The sequence below is a fragment of the Strongylocentrotus purpuratus genome, unplaced genomic scaffold, assembly GCF_000002235.5.
Source record: "Strongylocentrotus purpuratus isolate Spur 01 unplaced genomic scaffold, Spur_5.0 spur5_scaffold_14, whole genome shotgun sequence".
NCBI classification, from domain to species: domain Eukaryota; kingdom Metazoa; phylum Echinodermata; class Echinoidea; order Camarodonta; family Strongylocentrotidae; genus Strongylocentrotus; species Strongylocentrotus purpuratus.
Genome location: NW_022145599.1, coordinates 19,818,276 through 19,840,111, shown reverse-complemented (window position 1 = coordinate 19,840,111; position 21,836 = coordinate 19,818,276). Strand labels below are relative to the sequence as shown.

Genomic DNA, 21,836 nt, shown 5'->3' with positions numbered 1-21,836 from the left:
ATTGAAAGATTGAAATGAATCGTAGTTTTCACAAATATCTCTGATATTCAATCCAAGGTAACAAACAAAATTAAAGTGGGCAGATTAAATATTTGATGTGAAAGAGAGACGAGAAGAGAATGGGAGAGAGACATATATATATATAGAGAGAGAGAGAGGAGAGAGAGGGGGAGAGGGGGTAGAGGGAGAGGGAAAATGGGGTGATGAGGTGTCTAATGTGTCCGATGCTGTCAGTTCAAGGGGGACATGAAGAGTAAGACATCATGTTTCATGTATGTTTTTACATTATCTCGATTATGTTCGTATAATGTACACGAATGTATTGCAAGTTGTGACGAGGAAAGGGATCATTCATTTTTTAGGATAATTAACATACCTAAGATTTCGGCTGACTGGCAGACAAGGCCTAATACACAGCGCGAGAAGCACGCCATACCCTACAACATACCCCCAAATTATGTATTTGTACACGTGTAGGATGGGTGGGTGACATGCCAGACATAGTGCAAACATCAGGATAATCATTCAGGGAATTATAACAAGATGATCTACCAAGCGAATGTGATGCCGGGTCCCGCAGATGCTTCCATCTGGAACGATCTATCATTTTGGCAGACACGCCTTAGATGTCGCACCCGGATACCAACATCCATATATCTATCTATTCCACAGGTTATACTGGTATGTGTCAGGTTATAACTTTCAGTACCACGCAGTCATTACTGATGACTCTGTTGCTCCATTATCGACGGGCTTGGGTTTTATAAACCTAACATTTTGCTTGCGACATTATGATGTTATACTAACCCAAACCCTGACACCTACAGGAATTTAACGCTGAGCATGAATGCCAGTGGCCTAGTTCCTAGATATTTGCTTCAACCTACATTATATGTGTATATAATATATATATATATATGTACTTAGAAATTGTATTTGTTATTCCAATGAGATTCATGGCGGGCCTAGTAACTCCTTGGTTATTCGAAAACTGTTGTAGGAATATGATATGGTCTGAACTATGCCACATATGTATTCTCCTGGCCTTTATCTTGTTGAACAACTGCTGACAGATTGTGGAGGTTGTATTATGGTGCTGTAGCTCTGAATAGCAGTGGAAAGCTATAGCTTTTGTCATCCTGAAATGGAGCATCGTTTCACTAAGTCTCTGTGGCACTGTAAATTGGAAAGTGTTTTTTTAATCGTTGGCGTCACTAAAATGAAAGAATTGTTTTATTGCAAACTTATAAGAATTTTTTTTCTCACATGTTCGTGGATGAATATACTTTTACAGAATCCCTTCCCCTACTCGACCGTCTGCGCCCCCGAATATATACTATAATAATGTATATGCCGCCCTCCCCATTTCATTTCTCATGCTCTTACTTCGCACACCTTTACCTCCTTACTCCGTGGAGCTTCATCTGGCGCATCACTTTATTTCATCTCGACATCATCTGATTAATCTCCTAAGTCTACACGGTCGACCGTCTTAATTCGAAGCGTTGATGGTTTCGTCACACTCACTCCCAGGCCATAACCCGAGGTTCTCTCGACACAGGTTTGCCTCCCTAAGACAAGTGAAAAAGTCAAATATGTTTCTAACGTATTAATGTTGAATTTGCTCGAGGAGTCGAAGAAGAAATAAAATACTAAATCAATACAGAGACAGGATTACCACTATATTTGTTATTGAAGTTGGAATTGAATGTGATGAAAATAAATATAGTTAACTGTCATTGACACATCGATATTGCTCATGTAGTGACGTATTCATGAGCTTCTAAGGGTTCTATCCTGAGATGACTGCTGAAGGCCGAATTGTCAAATTGTCGAATTACCGACTTCAACAAAACGATAATTGCAGTTTGTAATAGCAAAGTGCAGTCACGTTTGTGATAGCTCAATAGGAGATTTGTTCATTTGTAAATCGTAGTTTGTCAGAGTGTCACCCTTTTTTCTGCATCTCAAGTTCCGATGATCTTAGCGGTCATGTCGTACATAAAAAGGTATTGTCAATAACTGGTCACATTCTCGTAAAAAGGTGAAATGCTATTTTCTCCCATTCATTGCCCATTTTGAACCAAAGTACATCATCAATTTTATGTATCTATCTAAAAAGTGTACCAAACACTTGATTGGTAAAGTATTCATTCGCTACACTATCTATTCATTTTACTTAGAAAAGAAGAAAGTTGCAGGGTGAAACCAATCGAATTATACTTTATTGATGTCAGAAAAAGACTTTAAGACCTTACGGGTAGCAAAATAGTAATAAAACAGTTAGATGTAGTGACAATATTTAGAACAGTAATTCTTGATGTTGGTGTAGACGAACTGGTTGAGACAAGATGGGTTTATTGGACTCAGAGGAAGAAGAATTTGCAACATTTCTCGCCGTACTTGTGTCCTGGTTTTCTGAGTCGATGTACTATCCTGGTAGAGAAATGATGGAGCACATCATCGTGGGGTGATGTATATCCACGGCCAGTGGCGTAGATACAGGAGGCACAGGGTGCATTACTCCTTCCCCTCCCCGCGCGCTGGTTGTACGAGACTGAATCCTGCGACATTTGCCCAGGGTCCATTTCCTACACCACTAGTAACCGAATTCTTAACTTCAACCCTGAACCTGAGTCTATTGATTATACCTAGCTTTACCCTAACCATAACCTGAAACACACTTTCAACCAACTAAGCATGATTTGGGTTTGTTGTCGTAAATACAATTTACAAAGCCCGGAGCAATTGGGGGAGGAGAAATTGTGAGGCCATCGTCCTCCCTCTCCTGCTCAACGAATATACGGGACAAACAGAAAAGAACAAGAGCAGGGGAAAAGGTCAATACTAAAGACGATGAGACCTCTTGCTTTTCCCCCTAATTGTAGGCCTTATATACTTCCATGACATTTTCAAAGTTTGACCCATGCCCCCCTCCTCCCGTCCGCCCCCTCCGATGAGGTCCCCCGCCCCTTCAATAGTTGAACTCACACTTCGCCTCTTTCCATGGCCAGTGTGGGACGGATGATTGACGCGGGAAGCAGACTTGTCACAGCTCATGATTCAACGATGTATCGAATGTTGTCCCCGCCCCCTCAATTGTTAGACTCACACACCGCCCCTTCCCATGGCCGGTGTTGGACGCATGATTGACGAGGGAAGCAGACTTGTCACAGCTCATGATTCAATAATGTATCGAATGTTGTGTGCCTGCAGCAGTTTGTCTGTTTTGAGATTGTAATTGTACATCTGCCGTGTCTGCAAACAGACGTATGGGCATGGAGCTATCAAGTGTCATGTGCGCCGATGTTGACGAAGCGGGATAATGGCTCATAATGATAGCTTCTTGGAATATGACATTGGAATAGGAAATGAGATTGGAACATGAATTCATCTACCAGAACCAGAGGGGCTTGGACTCGTATTTTTTTAACATTGAAATTAGAAGATAGTTCGAAACACCCTTACCTTAAATAGAATGCGTATTATCATGTTTAGCATGGCTAAGATATAATCACCATGGAAATGTAAATGATACGACCACCATTTCAGTTTTGTGTGTCTAGAGCTAGAAGAATGTGGACTCATATATATTAAACTTATCTTAAATAATGCCTTTCTGGGTCCATATTCATAACACCTTACTAAACCTAGTCGGCAACCTACATGTTCTATAGTTGTCAACTTAGCACTCGTAGGTTTTCATAAAACCGAACTACGCCTAATTCATAAAGCCTGGTTGGTCACTGAACAGTGCCTAGTTGTCAACTCAATCCACCAGTACGTCTGTCCTATTAGAAAGCACACCATTGATAGTTCTCAACCCATTTAGTTGGTTGACTATTCAAAAGTTAATAACTATGAATTTCATTTGTCTACAAGGGCCTGGTTGGCAAGTACATATGTAGCTTCGTATTAAAGCCCCACTGCACTGCTTATTGTCACCTGCACCCTCTATAAACCAAGCAATGCCTAAGTGGTACCCGTCGGTCCCCCATGATACCCTTTTTCTTATGTTATTTGATAGCTGATATGAAGAGATAACAACCTGTCAGGCAGGTATAATCCCTCCTGGCCAAACTAGTGCAGACAGGTTTTAAGATAGTAAGAATATGGACCCTCATTTAAAGCAGACGCTGAGGTTCATCCCAAGAAAGATGTATAGTTTTTATAGTTCATCTTTCATACTCCTTTAACATTAAGGTTCTGTTAACTTTTATTTTCTTTGCCAATTATTTGTCGCTAAAATGGGTGAAATTGTCAATTTGTCCCTACATTCATATCTTACACTGATAGCACGCGAATTATACTTTCACTGCAATATTACTTACATTTGCCTCTCCGACAATTTGCTTCATGTCAATTGTATTGTCGTTTATTTCTGAAATTGTCTACCATCCGTTATGACATAAAAGGTCATTTCCATATCTTTGGGCCATGTAACACTTGCCTGTCCAATTTACTACCTTTAAGTGACATTTACTAGTACTTTGACTTCATAGACCGTTATCATTCTCTTCGCTGAGCTGGTCGAAGTGACATTTTTTCTGTCACAAGTCGAACTATTAAACTTAAACATACGACAAATACATTCAATTGACTCGTGGGCAGCCAGAAGGTCGACATCAGTTGCCTTGTCAGCTATGTGCTTAGCAAAAGTACATAGGTGATATTCTTAATCACCTTTTTTCTATCACAAGTCGAACTATTAAACTTAAACATACGACAAATACATTAAATTGACTCGTGGGCAGCCAGAAGGTCGACATCAGTTGTCTTGTCAGCTATGTGCTTAGCAAAAGTACATTAGGTGATATTCTTAATCACTTGAAAATGTGATATTTGACACATTCTCCGATGACATTTAAGGCACACTGATTTCCTACGCTAAGTGAATTCCTAGCTTCGGACATAAACCTAAAGGAAGAATGTGTAATAATGTTTTCTTTAAAAATTGAATAATGAAATCCCAGTGATACTGCAATAGTTCACTTTCAATGATGGCGTTTTGTTCCTCCTTTTGAGCTGTCGCTCACAGACATACAAGTAAAATCAAATATGCAGAAATTTTATTTAAATGGTTAAAATTAGATTTAAATGTATATTTGAGTTTGTATCGTTTTGCGACATATACATGATCTTAGGTCTTAAATCGAATTGAGAAAATACCCCGCATATCTCGTCCAATTCGGAAAGAGATCTAAGATTTGAATGTATCAATAATGGAAGCCTTCAATGACATACACGAAGGATTTTCATCGCCCCATTTGGGACTTTTATCTTGGAATGGGCTCATATTTGGACTGAAGAGGCGCCATACTAAATATATTCATGTTTCTTAAAGGGAACCTGCACATACCAATCATAATGTAGCTCTTTAGTTTAATGCATCTACATGTATAGCATACTCACAATGTCGACTTCATTATTAACTCCGAATAATTTTCAGAAAGCCTAGACACGATTGAAATAATTAAGACCTATTACATTTTCTAACCTTCAATACTTCAATCACACCCACAAGACTAACACCACCAGACCGACAAAAACCTGAACATATATTTACAATATAATATGCTAAATGGCCAATAAGCGGCCAGTTTGGAGATGGTCTGGAGTCAGCGTGGCGGTTTGACTCTGGTATGAAGATTTGAATGTTTTGTATTATTTAGAGGAGGGTATGTCACATCTCCAAATCATAAACAGATTATTACTTGGTGATATTTTCTCTTTAAAGAAGAATCTACCGACCGTTTTATCGATCGCCGTTGCCACTTTATTCTCGTAAATGTTAGCAGTGTTGAGTGCGCATCAGGGTAAATCAGACATGTCGTCAATCAAATTAGGCAATCCGCTTAATTGGGCGGGAAATGTGTGTCGTCTGCGACATGCCATGTTCTGTCTACAATCAAGGGCGCAGCTAAACAGTAGTCAGGGGCACGGGGAAGGTTCCCACCACCATGGATGGTGAACAAGGAAGAAATGCGAGAAGAGGAGGGGAGAGGAAAAGGGAGAAGACTCATGAAACACTTGTCGCATCCATCCTCATCCATTCCCCTGATCATGAAGTAGCCTCGTAAACTTCTATTTCATTTTTGTAGAGTAAGAACGATGCCCCCCCCCCCCCCCCCGTCAATGGTGTAGACTCACACTAGGCCATGGTCGGCAAATCACATGGTGCAGGGGGGTAATGAACGGGAAATCTAAGGGCTCCTTTAAACCTGACTTTTAGCTTTTGAAGAGAGTCGTAAGTGCAACAATCAACCCCCTAGTCCGCGACATGGAGTGGTCTAAATCTGACAGGATTGTTTCATCACCCTCTAATCAGATGAGGGTCAATACCCGTGAATATTTGCAGACGACGTCTGGACGGATACATCTTCGAGACGTTGATCTTTACAAAATTGGGCTGTTTGTTTGATGTGATCTTTCAGCAGACGCTGACTTTTCCTCGGTCTCAGACCAGGGGGTGTTTCACAAGGATCTTAAGTTGAACTTATCTCTAAGTTGGACTAAACATTTATGGAAAGCCGTTAACATCTATAAAAATATTTTTAAAAAGCTATTTTAAAAGGCATAACATGTTGATTCAAATCCTTCATGCTTTTTATAATCAAGGAGATTTCAAGTTCTTGATGTGAAATTTATAAACAGTCTAAAATACTATAATTTTGCTTTAGAATATACTTTATTTTAAGGCTACAAATGGCTCTCCATAATTTTCAAGTCCAACTTAGAGTTAAGTTCGACTAAGGATCTTTGTGAAACACCCTTCCCCCCCCCCCCCCCACCCCCCCCCCCCCCCTCCTGGAGAAGAGATTTTGATTCTAACCATATTGAACATTTACTTTGAAGTGATCTTTCTCTGGACTCTTTTATTAATCTAAGGCTGTTTGTTTAATGTGATCATTCACCGGCCTCTGGTCTTTCTTCGATCAGAGACAGAAGAATAGGTTTTTTTACAACCAAATTGAGCTTTCTGACATTGACAATTGACATTTTCCTGTTCGAAGACAGGAGAAGCAAATTCGTTTTTAACCAAATGTAGTCGTTTGTTTGATGTGGTCCTTCACCGGATATCGCTACTCTACTCTAACATGTTATCCTTGATCGAAGAGAGAAGCGGATTTTGTTGTCAAAGGAGACACTGTTGGAAGACATATTGGTATTTGTCTGAAGTATTACATGTATTGGCTACCATGAACATTCTATACAGGCGGAATATATTATCATAATCATTTTGGAAGAATGTATTTGATCGGTTCTTAGTTTGCATGTGTTACAAAAGGACACCGAATATCCGCATATCTCATAAACATGGAGAAATCCCCTTTTATGCATGTTATACAATTCAATTTTAAGGTGATGGAAATGCGTTATGAATAAACATTAATTTCTTCCTTTGGTAAAACTTCACCCTTTGGTAAAACTTCACTCGTGCATCATGACGGAGATGAGAGTAAACATGGAACACACCGTTTATTTGAATGAATAATTATTACGTAACTTTTATGAGCATGTATCTATTCATCTTGGTGGGTGTACGATAAGCCTGTTTCATGTACTCCTCGTGAACAAAAATAGCTCTTGCTGACTCAGATGCTTGCCAGAGGCCTGCAGACAAAGCAACAGTTGATGTCTGCACTTCCGCGCTTCGCATCGACTTTCGACGCAAGAGCCTTACGCGTATCTTTCTTTAATATCGGAATCGATATTTCGCAATACGATAACCAATTGGCTTTTAGCGTATATGCGGCATCAGTGAAAAGGGACACATGTGATTGTTTATACTATCACTGCGACTGCCAAGCTATTCGATCTATCATTCGTAATGTGACTTCATTTGCAAGAATGCAAAATTCTCGGTATGTGGATATAATATCTACTACACCCTGTATCTTCATGATTTTTATCAGCCAAATCACACAAATCAGTTGCATGTCTAATATATCCATGATCTAAGCGAACAAGGGTACTTGACTATACCCGAACCCTAGGTAATGGATCAAAACATGACTTTCATAAGTTACAAGGGTAGGGCATCGATACAATGTTTGTTGTAATTGCTACTTTTTACTCATCTTCTTTTTGTAAGATCTCATTTTGCTTGATCCACTCTCGTATACATTATCGATGTCTCAAATCGGAATTAGCGAGAAACAGTTCACCGATGATACGCTTTTATAAGCAGCCCCTCGGAAATGATGACTTGATACCATATTTTACGCCCAGATCACGCCCGGTGAGAAGAGGCACGCTTCCTCCGTAATTGACAGTTTCGCAGAGCCATGGAACTACCTGGTATTCCTCAGCAACCGCCAAGGCACGATGTCTTTTAATGGGATTACGCCCGGAGGCGTATCTTAACTACCGCGGATTTTTCACGCGTCGATATTCATATTTCTCACCCTACCACTCTGACGGGGCATATCATTCGCGGGAAAAAATAGAAATGCAATTGAATCGGATCCGTGGCCCCTAAGGAAATAGGGGTATCACTTTGGTCGAATGGGGTATTTGGTGTCTTTCCTCCGACATCGGACTCTCACTTACCTTCACCGTGGCCTGTAGACGTCCCGACCCCTTGGGGAAAAGGGGCAAATGAATCTAGATGTAATCGCGCAGAGGTAGAGAACCCATCATGATTCGGGATCATCATCTTCAACTTTTAATATTTTCGCAAAAGACATAAAGACTACATTTTCTTGCAACAGTACAAGTGAGAGAACTAGAGTGTGTGACAAGTGTAATATTTACAAGGCATGTTTTAAACATGTACCTTTCATGTCGCATTGATGAAAAAGGAAAAAGAAGTGACAATAAAAAGTGCAGTTGTCCCTAGCCTCGACGTTTCAAAACGTAATAATTGGAAAATGATTGCTAGTATTCTTTATCAAGCTTTTCATTTCTATTACTTTCCACCGATCCTCTGAATCACTACGTGCATCATACAACATAAATCGAAATATTGTTCAGAAAGTGCATGGATTGGCAACGTATTGATTGCAGGTTATTAACAATACATATTTTTAAGTGCACCTGGAACTAGCTACACCGGAACCGCGAGTTAAACAGCAACCGGGAAATGAATACTCAATCGCATTGTATTTGGTGAATCCCCAATAAACCCAAAGGTATTGAATCAGATGATATTAAATTTCACGTTGTCTGCGTCAGTGTATGATTCAGTGCTTTAAAGAAAAAAAATAAGATACTGTCAGTTTATACCTTAGTCAAACCGCCAGTGTTTTCGAACCCGAACCACCGATTTCTGGTCATTCGGCGTGGTTATTGTTTCAGTTTAGTTTTGGATTCGTCTGTGTTATTGGGGTATTTTGCAACAAAGAAAAATGATTAGCGAATATACAAAAACCTTCGGTCATACGGCCAACCCGACTCTAATCCATCGATTCTTGTTTGTTTTGGGCAACGCAATTGTATTGCTCGGTTTCTTTTCGGTCTCTTTTCGGTCTCTTTTCGGTCTTTTTTCGATCTCGTGGCGGTCTGGTTTCGGGCCCATACATTTTGTAGTTTTGACCGGGATATCTGAGAACGTCAATGCGATTACTTAATATTATGCAGTTCCAGATTGATAATTGCGGGAAAATAAACAGAGTGACAACGAGGTAAAAGAAGGAGAGCTAAACGGTAAAGAATTGGGAGAGATAGACGGACTATTTCTATCTTTATGAAGAAATGACTCCATTTCCATTTAAAAGGGCGTAGATTCAAGGGTTTGACCATGGTTTTAACGAACCGAGATCCGCAATACAAAGCCTTTCTTTTTTTTAGGAGCTTTTTTTCTGTTCTGTATATACACATATACACACACACATGTACACAATACATAAACACACATACACACACACATATATCTTTTTTTTCTCTCTCTCTCTCTCTCTCTCTTTATGCTTAGAGCGATCTCAGGCTTTTTAGATCGAAAGATAAACACCAACAAACACTAAAGTGGCTTTTTCCATAAGCTAATTAATTTGCTCCATTTATAAATAATTTGCACCATTTATAATTAATTCCTCGTTCTCTACTCTGTGACCAATGAAGCCGAGAACGAGGAATAATCGGATAACAATGAAGGAATTTATTTTACTATTTTGTTTACGGTTGAGGTAAATTGAAACAACTATTTTGCTGTTTGGCTGAGAAATAAAAACGTAACCGAGGTTGGAACTAGAGAAGAGAAAGGTTAATCATTTTGTGTTAGATAAATATGGAGACTCATGAAAGTGAACAGTAAAAAAAAAAAAAAAAAACGTTAGAGAGCAATTCAAACACTTGTAATGAGTTCATTTGGTTGAAACAGAAAAACAAGATAAGCAGAATGGCAAAACTTTGAAATGAATCAGACCAATAGTGAGAAAGTTATAATCGTTTAATGAGATCGCTAAGTCTATGTGGGTCACAAATTGACAGTTTGTTCAGTGGATTGTGACGTAGTCACGGATAACTGACCCGTTTATTTGTTGGAAAAAATGGGAAACTGTCCGATACTACATCACAGAGACATTTGAAGAGCCCATACCATTACTGATTACACTTTTAATTCTTAAAATTAAAATTTTTCTCACTTTTTGTCCGATTTCATAAAGACTTTCACGAGTCTACTTTTAATTATTTTATAGTAATAAGACCGTCCTTGGTGGAAAGGAAAGTGAAGAAAACTAAGAAAGCGTATATGTTCAATTTGCCATGTGTCACTGAAACAAGTCACTGAACTCAAAAACTTCTCTTGATATTAAACCTAGGAATAACTGAGGTAAACCGTATCTTCAATTTTTTTAGCGAAAGCAATGCTAATACATAAGTCCTCATTAAAAAAAATTCATGTTTATCACCTAACACTGGAGTAAAATATGCTTTGATACAGCTAGGAAGAAAATCACAATACTTTTACATATTTCGTTTCTTTCATTAGGTATTACTGGGGTAAATCGCATCATCGACAAAGATGGCGATACCATTGCCAACGTGAGCGTCTTCTCAATCCAGAGAAACAGTTCGTCCGACATCGACTACGTCATCGATCCCGTCGCCATCTTCCAGGAACGCAACGGTACCACGGTAAGTCGAATGATCTTTTAAATGATCAAGGGTAATTCTTGAATGATCAGTCATTTCATGATGATACCAATTAGTTTGTATTATACCTGTTTATATTCTTGTGTATTTATCTATTTTGTTTTTGCTGCTGGTTATTATTTTATTCTTATCAAGCAGGGCCTCGTGGAAGACCACCACATTTCGGATATGCGCCACCGTGTATAAATATCAGAAATAAATAAATGTGAAGTGTTGCCAATTTCATGTCCATTTGAAATTGATATGGTTTCCATTCGCAAGTTCGTGCTTTGGTGTATTTTTTTCGGGGGATGTTTTTTTTTTTTAATTCAGTAAGTTAAGAAAAGACAGGTGAAGGTACATGTAGGTAATCCTTGTGAAGATGAAACACATTTACTAAAGGCCAAACCGATCAACTAGTTTCTCTTAAAACGGCAAGAACTGAAACCATGAGTAAGTGAGGCCAAATTGTTTATTAACTTCGTCCAGATAATTTCATTTACATGAATTACATGGTTATGAGATTCCTTTGACATATTTCTCATCCGACGGCACCTCCTATGTGTATTTTAGAAATGGAAATGATTTATAAATTCATACAGGTACAAACGCTCGGTAAAAGTACAATTTTGCTGCGTTTTGAAGGGAATTATGAATTCATATTCGTGGTCGAACGAGCTCACCTGACAATCTAGACCTGCATTCATAGGGTATGTTGAGCAAGAACACATTTTGCATACGACTGCAATCAATCATGGGCAATATTACTGTCTCTTTGAAGTATAGCGGTTTGGATTCAACCCTGTTTTGTCGGATGAACGGGTTAATTGACAGCAAGGCCATTTTAATGTTTGTAATAATATGAATAAGACGAGGTATCATATTCCGTTTGTTATTTTGTTTGTACTTTAACGGCATCATTTCACAATTCTTTTGGTGATACCCACAATGTTGTTTGTTTCATGTTGGGCTTTTTGTATCAAATATAAATACATACGTAAATTTTGTAAATACAAATAGACCAGTACTTTTAAAAAAAATTAAAACAAACATTTTTTTTAAATGGCGCAGCTTTTCCTAGAGATCCGGATCGTATCATGTACCCTCTTGTCATCAATTGGATATGCCCTCGTCTGATCTTTATAATGATTTTGGTCCTTCAACATAAACAATAGCAAATGCTTGCAAAGTATTGCGTGAGATATACCAAATATTGATCGCATTAAGAAAGCTGTCCAACTCACAAAGATTTGATTGAAGGACTATCTAAAGCTGTACTTTGCTTTAAGGGTCAACAAGAAGCCACATTTCATCATCATCGCTCATGGTGTCTTAGACTTTCCTCCTTATGACCTTGAACTTTGGACTTTCCCGATCGCTCACGTTGATACATCTTCCTTATGTTTTGTGGCGCCTCCTTACAACTGCACCAAACGATCACCATTCTGTTGTAAGCCAAATAACGATGTCGTTAAAATGGCGTGAGAAAAATGACTGTTACAAAGGTGGTGTATGTTAAAAATTAAAACGCATTTGGCAGTGCTTTCGTTTCTAAATGACATTATCGTGCTTCTACTGTGAAAGATAATAATACTTAATCTGATTATTAAAAAGAGAAGAAGATGCATTTACAGTAGATCGAACTTGCAGGCCCTGACATTTGGAACGCAATAATAATTCGTTATAAATTAGCACTTACCCCTTAACGAATGGCAGACATTGGTGTGTTTCCACGCACGCATATTCAGACCAAATGTATAAACAAATCAATATTTCATACGGCTGGAAAATATAATGCGGCAATCTGAAAGCCTGCATTGTTCCAAATGGTCGATTAATGAGTCAATGGCAAAGTACTTCTATTTGTATACGCAATATCACATTATCGTTGTTCAAGGGTTATTAATCATGTAAACGGCAATGCGTCAATGATTATTGCTTTACCAAACAATGGCGTGTCCCACAGGGCTACTTATTATGACCAATCGTGTTTCTCCTTCAATTCCAACGATATTACCTGAAAGTAAACATTGAACAATGTACCTGCCAAGCGGCACAAGCGACAAATTGATGGTATAAATGATGAGAGTGCAAATCGTATCATCAGTAAAAAAATAAGTATCAATTTACTCCATTTACATTCACAATTATCGATGCCAAATAAAGGTAAAATGAACCTGTGGCTGATGGATCATAAATTGAAATGTTTTGTATTAGCTCAAAGTACGAATACTTGCAAACTCTCAGATGGGATATGAGTTGGCACGCATGGACCTGTAAATCAAGCTGCATTTGAATAGTTTGTGCTATATCGGTATGTTTTGCAAGAGCCTGATTGGATCATCGAATACAGATGCCAGATCTCTGGAGGAATCCTTGAAAACAGATGCTAATCATTTGAAAGGATGCCTTAATCAACTTGTTGACAAGATAATTTGCGACATTACACAAGGACAGAGTTATGCAGAAGGGTTGTATGAATCGATGACGGCAATATGTTTGACATTCACATAAACGATGAATTTCAGAGAACCATTTCTAGCAGATCTTCGTAGAACCTGATAAACCGTTTCAATCTTTACAAGCTTTGTCGTTTACGACCGAATGTGTTGGTTTCCCTGGTGGTTATTCTTTTTCCTTGAAAGTCCCTTTCTAAGCAGTTGCGTCGTTTTCGGTTCAATATTCGTTTCTTCTCTTACTCTTTAATACATTGGTTGCTATTTATATCCTTAGGCTTTGATTTTTGAACGTTTCGTCTTGTTTGGTTTATCATTTTTATTATTACTTCTTGCTACACTTGTGTCATTCCTTGAAATTCAATTTCTAAGCACGACAGATGAGGCTTGTTCTGTTAAACGGTTGTATTCCTACCTTTTTGATACAGTGGTTTCGGTTTGAATCCTTGTAATTCGATATCACAATACTTTTGTTTCGCCTTGTTGCGTTTATCGTTTTCATTTCTCCATTCTTTTATAGTGGTTAATATTTTAGTTATTGCAGTTAGATTTCTGAGCAGTTAACTTTGGCCTTGTCTTATTTATTGTCTTCATGTTTATCTTCTGGTACACTTATTCCTGTTTCATTCCTTGGAATTCAATTTCAAAGCATTTTAGTTTCGCCTCGTTGCGTTTATCGTTTGCATTCTTTAATAATAAGCGTTTTTTATTTCGTTAATATTTTTAGTACCCTGTTGCTGTTTTCTGTACATCGTTCATGAATTTCAATTTCTGAACATTTCAGTTTCGCCTTGTTGCCTTCGTCGATTGACCTTCTTGATTTACTCATCGCTTCTCCATCACAAATGGATTTCACAGACTAAACATTTCGGGCAAAACGAGCTCCGTTGATTATTTGTCCCATATACAACATGCAATTATGATTAGGAATCTCAATGTTCTGATGATTGCCTAGATACGTAAACAGATTAAACCGTACCATCTGCCATCGGTATTGAGCTAATGTCGGCGAGTACCCGACCCTAATAACTCACATGCCCGGTTGTCATCAGGAGAAACGGAGATAAATAGCGCAAGCTGAAGGAAAATGGCGGTCTGTCTGTGTGTGTGTGTGTGTCTGTGTGTGTGCAGATCATTACGCAAGTGGCAAGAATCTTAACCTAAGCGTAAACAATAAATTCATCTTTCCTTCGCCGTGTCCACTGGCAGGTTGTTTTAGTGATGCGTAAATAATGTCTTCCACGTCGCTGACCATCATCATATAACGATGAATTATCTATATTTTCCGGTCGACCTATTACTAAAGATTTATCGCAGTTTTCTGTTTTCTTGCAGGACTTAGTATAGATTCAGCTGAATTTTATTGCAGCAGATGCGTTATATTATTATATAATTATATCAAAATTATTATATAGATCTTTATACCATGCCTTTTGATGTTTCGGCATTTCAAGATGACCACGGTCATTACTAGTTCATTCTTTAGATGTTTCTTTTTAGCTTTCCTTTTGACAACTTTTCACCTTTTACGTTGTGTCACCAAGTACGTATAATTTATTTTACTGAAAAAAACAAATAAGGTCTCGCATATCACTATATTTTATAGTCTTTTTACCAAATGTCTCAAAGTGTGTTGTAGTGCAATATTTACATGGTTTAAAGGCATCACTTAACAATGTTAAATCTAAGATGCACGGCCCTGCTTCAAAAAAGTAAAAATCTTTGAGTAACCGGTTTTACCATACTCGTTTTCCCTAATAGACTGTAGTGTTATGAAAACGCAACATTTGGTTTCGATTTCTAATCATAAATATCTTGATAATCAGACAGGTGATCGGCTTGTAAAGGTCATTGGGTTCCTGACTGACCTAAAGGTTCGTAATTATCATTGCAGCATGAGCTAGATTTTGTTTCAGAATCTGAGACAAAGTTACCGGATCCCTTTAAATATTTTATTATGTAACACTTTAAAAGCATTTCATCAAAGTTAGAAAAACTATACCCGTGATAAAAAAGTTGAGATTTTGAACTGTTTCATTTGCCTACAGAAACCCATGGCAAGACGTTACGTAATCATGCTAATAAAAAAACGTATATTCTGAAAAGCTTTATAACTTTCTTGTCTGGATACTTTAAGAGAAAAATCCATTGCCAATCAATGTTTATAACACACTGACATCCTGAATCAAAGCTACATGTACCTGATTTTTCAGGAAACGTTTTTCGCAAATCTCACGGAACATTTCTCGATACAGGAAGATTGGTTGAACCTACGGGTGTGATATGTCGTCATTGGTTGCTCCTCTATCTTAGGAAGACATAATTGATTATCATAGACAATAACTGAAACGGGAATGATGAAACGTTTCTCTACTGTAAGATGTGGGTGTTGTAAAGCTGCAGATATAAGCCAAAAAGAGAATAAATCATTGGATGCAGTGAGTGAAAGTATTTTTCACTTATTAATTCACATTAACTTCTAGGAATATTATTATTAATTACTGATTAATGAATTCGCCAGCAGCAAATGAAAAAAATCACGATAAACAAAAAAGTATTCACTCTCCCTTGAGTTGATTTCTCAAAAGTCTATGTAATACACTGTAGTTGCATTTGTGAAGCCGCTTAGGCATATTAGAGGAACCTGATATTTCATACTAATCTAATAAATCTTTCAAAGCTAATTTCCACATAGTTTCACAGATAAAGACATATTTTCCCAATATCATTGCCCTTGATCGATGCAATTTTAGGAAAACCCTTTAAAGGGAGCGGGTCGTCAATTAAAAAAAAAATAATAATTCGCTGACACTAGATTTTGTGGAATTACCATTAACGTGTGTACAAGTCTGCAGACAGTAAACCCGTAGGCCTGTCAAGAAATACCCCGGCGTCTCTCGGAGAGTCGTCGGTTGCGGGCAAAGTGAGAAAATGTCTGTACCATGTAGGGGAACGGATGGGGAAAATGCAAAGTATTATACTTAAGGCCTGTCGGGCATAAAACTGAAGGCTAAACCTGGCGACTGACGCCACTACACCTTGTATTGGGTAAACGCCCAAACGGTGTCGAATTTCCATGAAAGCCCGCGTCTTTAAGCATCGTTGTCTGTTAAAGCCCGATGTTGCACGCACTTCTACTGCACACGGTGCGCCAGTTCACCGACGTAGCTCATGCGTCAGTGAGCGACGCGGTCAGAATTTGACGCGCCTTTTGATGATAATATCGTACAAAAAGTGAACTGAAAAGTTAATGGCGCAAACATTATACTGAATTTCTGATTTGCGTATTTATAACCAAAAAAAGGCTCAATTAGGGCGGGTATACAAATCAATGAAATGACCCCTCGTGTGCAGCAGGTATGAGGCTGAACTTTGAAACGTTGTTAGCACGACGAGTCGCCACTAGAATTATATTTCCTTAGGGTGAGTAGTCACCGATAGAAAGAAAAAAACCTTGAGTTGCCCAAAATGTTGAATATCCTCCTGGGATGTACAATCAGTTCTGTCTTTATTTCGCCCGGCTGTCATGCACATTCTAATTGGCCAATTATACCCCCGCAATATTGCATTTCTGTCAGTGAGGAGTATATTACACTGAATGGCTAGAATTCCCGGAGGGCACAATAAATAATCGAATACATTTCGTAGAAATAATATTTGAGAAAACTGAATCATAATGTTCACCTCTTTTGTACCAATGACTAGCAATGTAGCATCTGCATCTTGACATGAGTTTCCACTTTTTGTGTGTGTAGGACAGGACAGATCAAGCGACAGCATATTCCACCCACGGTGCCAATTTAATAATAATAATAATAAAAATAATAATAGCCTAATAGTCCACTCCAAATTTAATATTAAACCGAAACGGAAATTCCTTTTGCCCAATTGATCGTGAGCCCGGCAGCGACTGAGCAGCGCCAGATCGACGTTGCTCTATCCCTTATTGTTGAACGCTAAATAAGGTAGCAACAACTCCCATCTTTTAACGTCTTTTGGTATGACGCGGCCGGGGTTCGAACCCACATTTAGGCAGTTAGTTTGACATAAATTTGCGATTCCAGCTATACCTCCGCCTAAAATCCATAGCAAGTTTTTCTTGGTTTCATGGAGGACGGAGAGAGAGAGAGACAGAGAGATATGAGTGGAGAGAGAGAGAGAGAGAGAGCGAGAGAGAGAGATAGAAAGAGAGAGAGAAAGGAGAAAGAAAGGAGAGAGAGAAAGGAGAGAGAGAGAGAGAGCGAAATAGAGAGAAAGTTTAGGGGAGGGAAAGAAAGAGAGAGAGATAGAGCGCGTTTAATTCTTCTTTATCTTTTCTTCTCCTTTTTCTTCTACTCCTTCTTATTCTACTCTTTCTCCTCCTCATTCTTCCTCCTCTTCATTCTTCCTCCACTTCTTCTTCTTCTCCTTCTTCTTCTTCGACTTCTTCTTCTTCTTCTTCTTCTTTTCTTCTTCTTCTTCTTCTTCTTCTTCTTCTTCTTCTTCTTCTTCTTCTTCTTCTTCTTCTACTTCTTCTTCTTCATTGTCATCTTCTCCTTTTCTTTCTCATTTCGTGTTCCTATCGGTTCTTTAAAATTGCGCTTTATTGTTCAAAATGTCCCGGGTCCAATCATTCTTCAATGCCATCGACCATCAATCGCGACCGTATTCCCCCACAATAAGGGGAACACGGCGCTGTCACTCCTGCCCCCGTCTTCCATTCCTCCGCTCCCTAACGAACGTTGGGTGCCATTTAAAACCCAATAGATGAGGACAGATTGGCCTTAATGACGTTGAATAAAAGATGCGACTGGTTGGGATAATGAAGAATGCGGAGGAGGATGGACATGATGGGTGCATGCCCTTATCAACAAATTTATCCTGTACTCTCTTGTTATTTCTGCCTGACCTCCTGTTGCACCTTACCCAAAGTGCCCCGCGGGAGCAACCCCAAATAAATTGAACTGTTGAAGTCGCCTTTGATCTTGTGTACATACATAGTCATTAGTTTTTAGTTTTTTCGTTCCCTCTGCCTGGTTTATGAATGGCAAAATGTATGAAAAACATAGCCCTCTTTGTACTGAAGAGGAGGGTTAGTTCATCCATGGATGCATCGAATTGATCAAAGTACACGGCAAAAGACCCCAGAAAAGTGAATGTAAAAGTGTCCTGAAAGTTCTTTCCCACCTTCATATCGGGACGTTAAAAAAATGCAATAACTTCAATAGACTATTCTGTCTGCTGAAGAGTTACTAAGAAGTAACATGTCATTTTCGTTTTTGTTGTTGTTGTTGTTGGGGGAGGGGAGGAGGGTATTTGTCGACTAAATCTTATCCGGGGACATAAAAAATGGATGTATAACCCCGCCCAAAGCGAATCAAATGCATCTACCGACATTACCGAATATGTATCTCGTACTTAAGCAATTTGTAAAAATCAAGGTTCTTGAATGTTTGGCATGTAACTTTTCAGTGTTTTGTTAAAGAAGCTCAAGGATTTCGTTAAAAAAAATATTTTGGTACCCGATCTAAAGATGTTGTTATGAAATAATTCACCACTGTGTAAAGTGCTTTTTTTTAATGATATACATGTAGGTCTATTATATATATATATATATATATATATATATATATATATATATATATATATATATATACATGCATATATCTATGTAGCGTGAAAAAGTAAATGTAAAACAAAGAAATGGACAACAAACCTTAACTCTTATTTTCTAATATGAATGTGATTTAGCACCAGCATTTATCTTTAACATTAGTCGAAAACTGACGGATGTGTCTTCAGATTGTGTTTGTCTAAACCATATTAGATATTTGTCCGAGAACTTTTTTTTTTAATTCCCTCTTTAAGATCAACCAGTGCGAGTATTAATGAATGCTCCGAGTCAATATTTCCGGGCTGATGTACAGGTACATAGGACAAGTAGAAGTCGAAAGTGGTTCAGTGAGTCGACTATATGAGGGCCTGTAGGGATACGGTGGTTATTCTGGGGCACGTAATAGTGTAACCGAGGAACGGGTATGGTCTTACAAATATGGGTTTTGTTTCATAATGTTTGCGGACCCGTTTGATGTTACTCTTCCCCCTCGGGCTAGAAACGGACTCTATACGAACATGGGTTGCTTTCTCTGTCTCTCTGTCTCTCTCTCTCTCTCTCTCTCTCCCTCCCTCTCTCCCTCTCTCCCTCTCTCTCTCTCTCTCTCTCTCTCTCTCTCTCATTCTATCTTCCTCTGTCTCTCCCTCTTTCCTCTCCCTTCTCTCTATATCTCCCTTGATTTTTGTCTCTATCTTTATATCGTATTGTCCTTCTTTCTGTCTCTTTTCACAACCTCCTATTCTCCCTCTCCCTGTCTTTATATTTCTTTATAATTATGTGAGTGTTTTATCTCTGTTAACCTCTATCAGTATTTGATACTTCTCCATCTTTCTCTCTTTTCCTCGAACCTTATCATGCTTGGTACATGTATATTTCTGTTAGTCTAGAAATAAATTCGAGCGCTCTATCTCTCTCCTTACCTCATGTCTATGTACACCTCTCTCTCTCTCTCTCTCTCTCTCTCTTTTTCCCTTCTTCTTCTTCTTCTTCTTCTTCTTCTTCTTCTTCTTCTTCTTTCTTTTCTTATTCTTCTTCTTTTCTGTGTCCATATACCTCTCCCACTCTCTCTCTCTCCCTCTCTCTCTCTCTCTCTCTCTCTCTCTTTCTCTCTTTTTCTCTCATATTTATTATTCTTTTAAATCCCGTCATTCTAGTTTGCTCTCAATCTTCGATGTGATTTTCATAATTACTACGTTAGCTCTTCGTTTGCCTTCATTCATATTGTAAAGCAAATGTCCTTGCAGCTAAGCGGGAATCTTGGAAGCACTTGCTGCCAGCGACATTGATATGAATATCTTTACCACTCTGGTTATGTATTTCCATTCTTTTTCTCATCGTGCTAAAAGGTAACTCTAAAGCATCCCCCCTTTCATTTTTGAAAGCGAGTAAAAAAGCTTTTACAGATATTTACCTACGCCGCGCACGGTGTATGTTAGTCAACTGTTAACAAAGGTGAAAAGGTAAAATCAAATACAAATGTTTTCATGATTCAACATCTAACAGTTCTCCTAAAAACGGTTACCTAGCAATAAAGAAACAAGTCACCATTAATCGGTTGTGGACATCGTCGAAGCTTGGGCGAGTGCTAATATTTATGAAATAATACTGAACAAAAACTCCAATGTTGTAATACAACCTCATTTCGATTAATGACAGGCTTACCTCAACACGCGATGATGCTCAATATTGTATTTATTAATAAATACGAGTCTCTGTACTATAATGTTTCAATATTACAAACTCACTATCACTTATGATGATTTAAGTGTGAGTTTTGTCTGGCATTTATTAAATTATGATCCAGCTTGCCACATTAAACAAATATACCACTGAATTAGACAAACAATAAGTATGAGATTTTGACTCGGAATTGAGCGAAATTGCGTATCGGCAAAGACTGTTGAATCGACAGTGCAGACATTGTTTTCGGATTAGTGAATGTTTTCACATTTATATTCTAAATCTCGGAACGTAATTCAATATTTTAGTTTTGAGTTGTAGATAAAATTGGAAGAGAATCGTGTAAATTAAATAATCGTAACCGTTTCATTCGGAATAGAAAAAGCAAAAAAATCGTTCTTGACCAAATGTAAAAAGAAAATGTGCTTCCGTTTTTATTTGATTAACTTTCATTATTATAAGTCTTGCTCCTGTGATGGTATATATTTTAACTTAAGATGAAACATTGTTTAAAACATACAAATCATGTAAAGATTACGTAATACGTCGCTGTAATGTTCGAAAGGTAATCAACAAGGCTATTAAAATTGCCTCGACTTGGGTTTTTTGGCAATGTTTCCGATGTTATGTAAAAGTGCAGGTTTTTTTGTATTAATTTTGTTGACCTGCCCGATGTATATATGTAGGCCTGCTGTTCCTTTGGATGATTTATTCTGATTTGAATCTCTCTCTCTCTCTCTCTCTCTCTCTCTCTCTCTCATCCCCTCTCTCTCTCTCTCTCTCTCTCTCTCTCTCTCTCTCATCCCCCTCTCTCTCTCTCTCTCTCTCTCTCTTCCTCTCCCTCTCACTATCTTCGTCCCTCCCATTACATTTCTCTCTCTCTCTCTCCCCCCTCTCTCTCTCTCTCTCTCTCTCTCTCTCGCTCTCTCTTTCTATTTCCCTACAGGTGTATGCTGCTCATAAAGGTGTAGACATTCAATGGCTAGGCGGCAGTCCTCCCAGGGCCCAACCTGTATGCGGCTTCGACGGAA

General features: G+C 38.4%; 1 protein-coding gene across 1 annotated transcript in view; it reads left to right on the top strand.

Annotated features, from left to right (window-relative positions):
- Nucleotides 1-21,836, top strand: part of LOC115923803 (guanylate cyclase 32E-like) — a 33,973-nt gene that overhangs the window by 12,092 nt on the left and 45 nt on the right. The window contains exons 6-7 of the mRNA XM_030985135.1: nucleotides 10,934-11,079; nucleotides 21,752-21,817. Coding sequence (XP_030840995.1) covers nucleotides 10,934-11,079; nucleotides 21,752-21,817 — 212 coding nt within the window. The remainder of the gene's footprint in view (nucleotides 1-10,933; nucleotides 11,080-21,751; nucleotides 21,818-21,836) is intronic.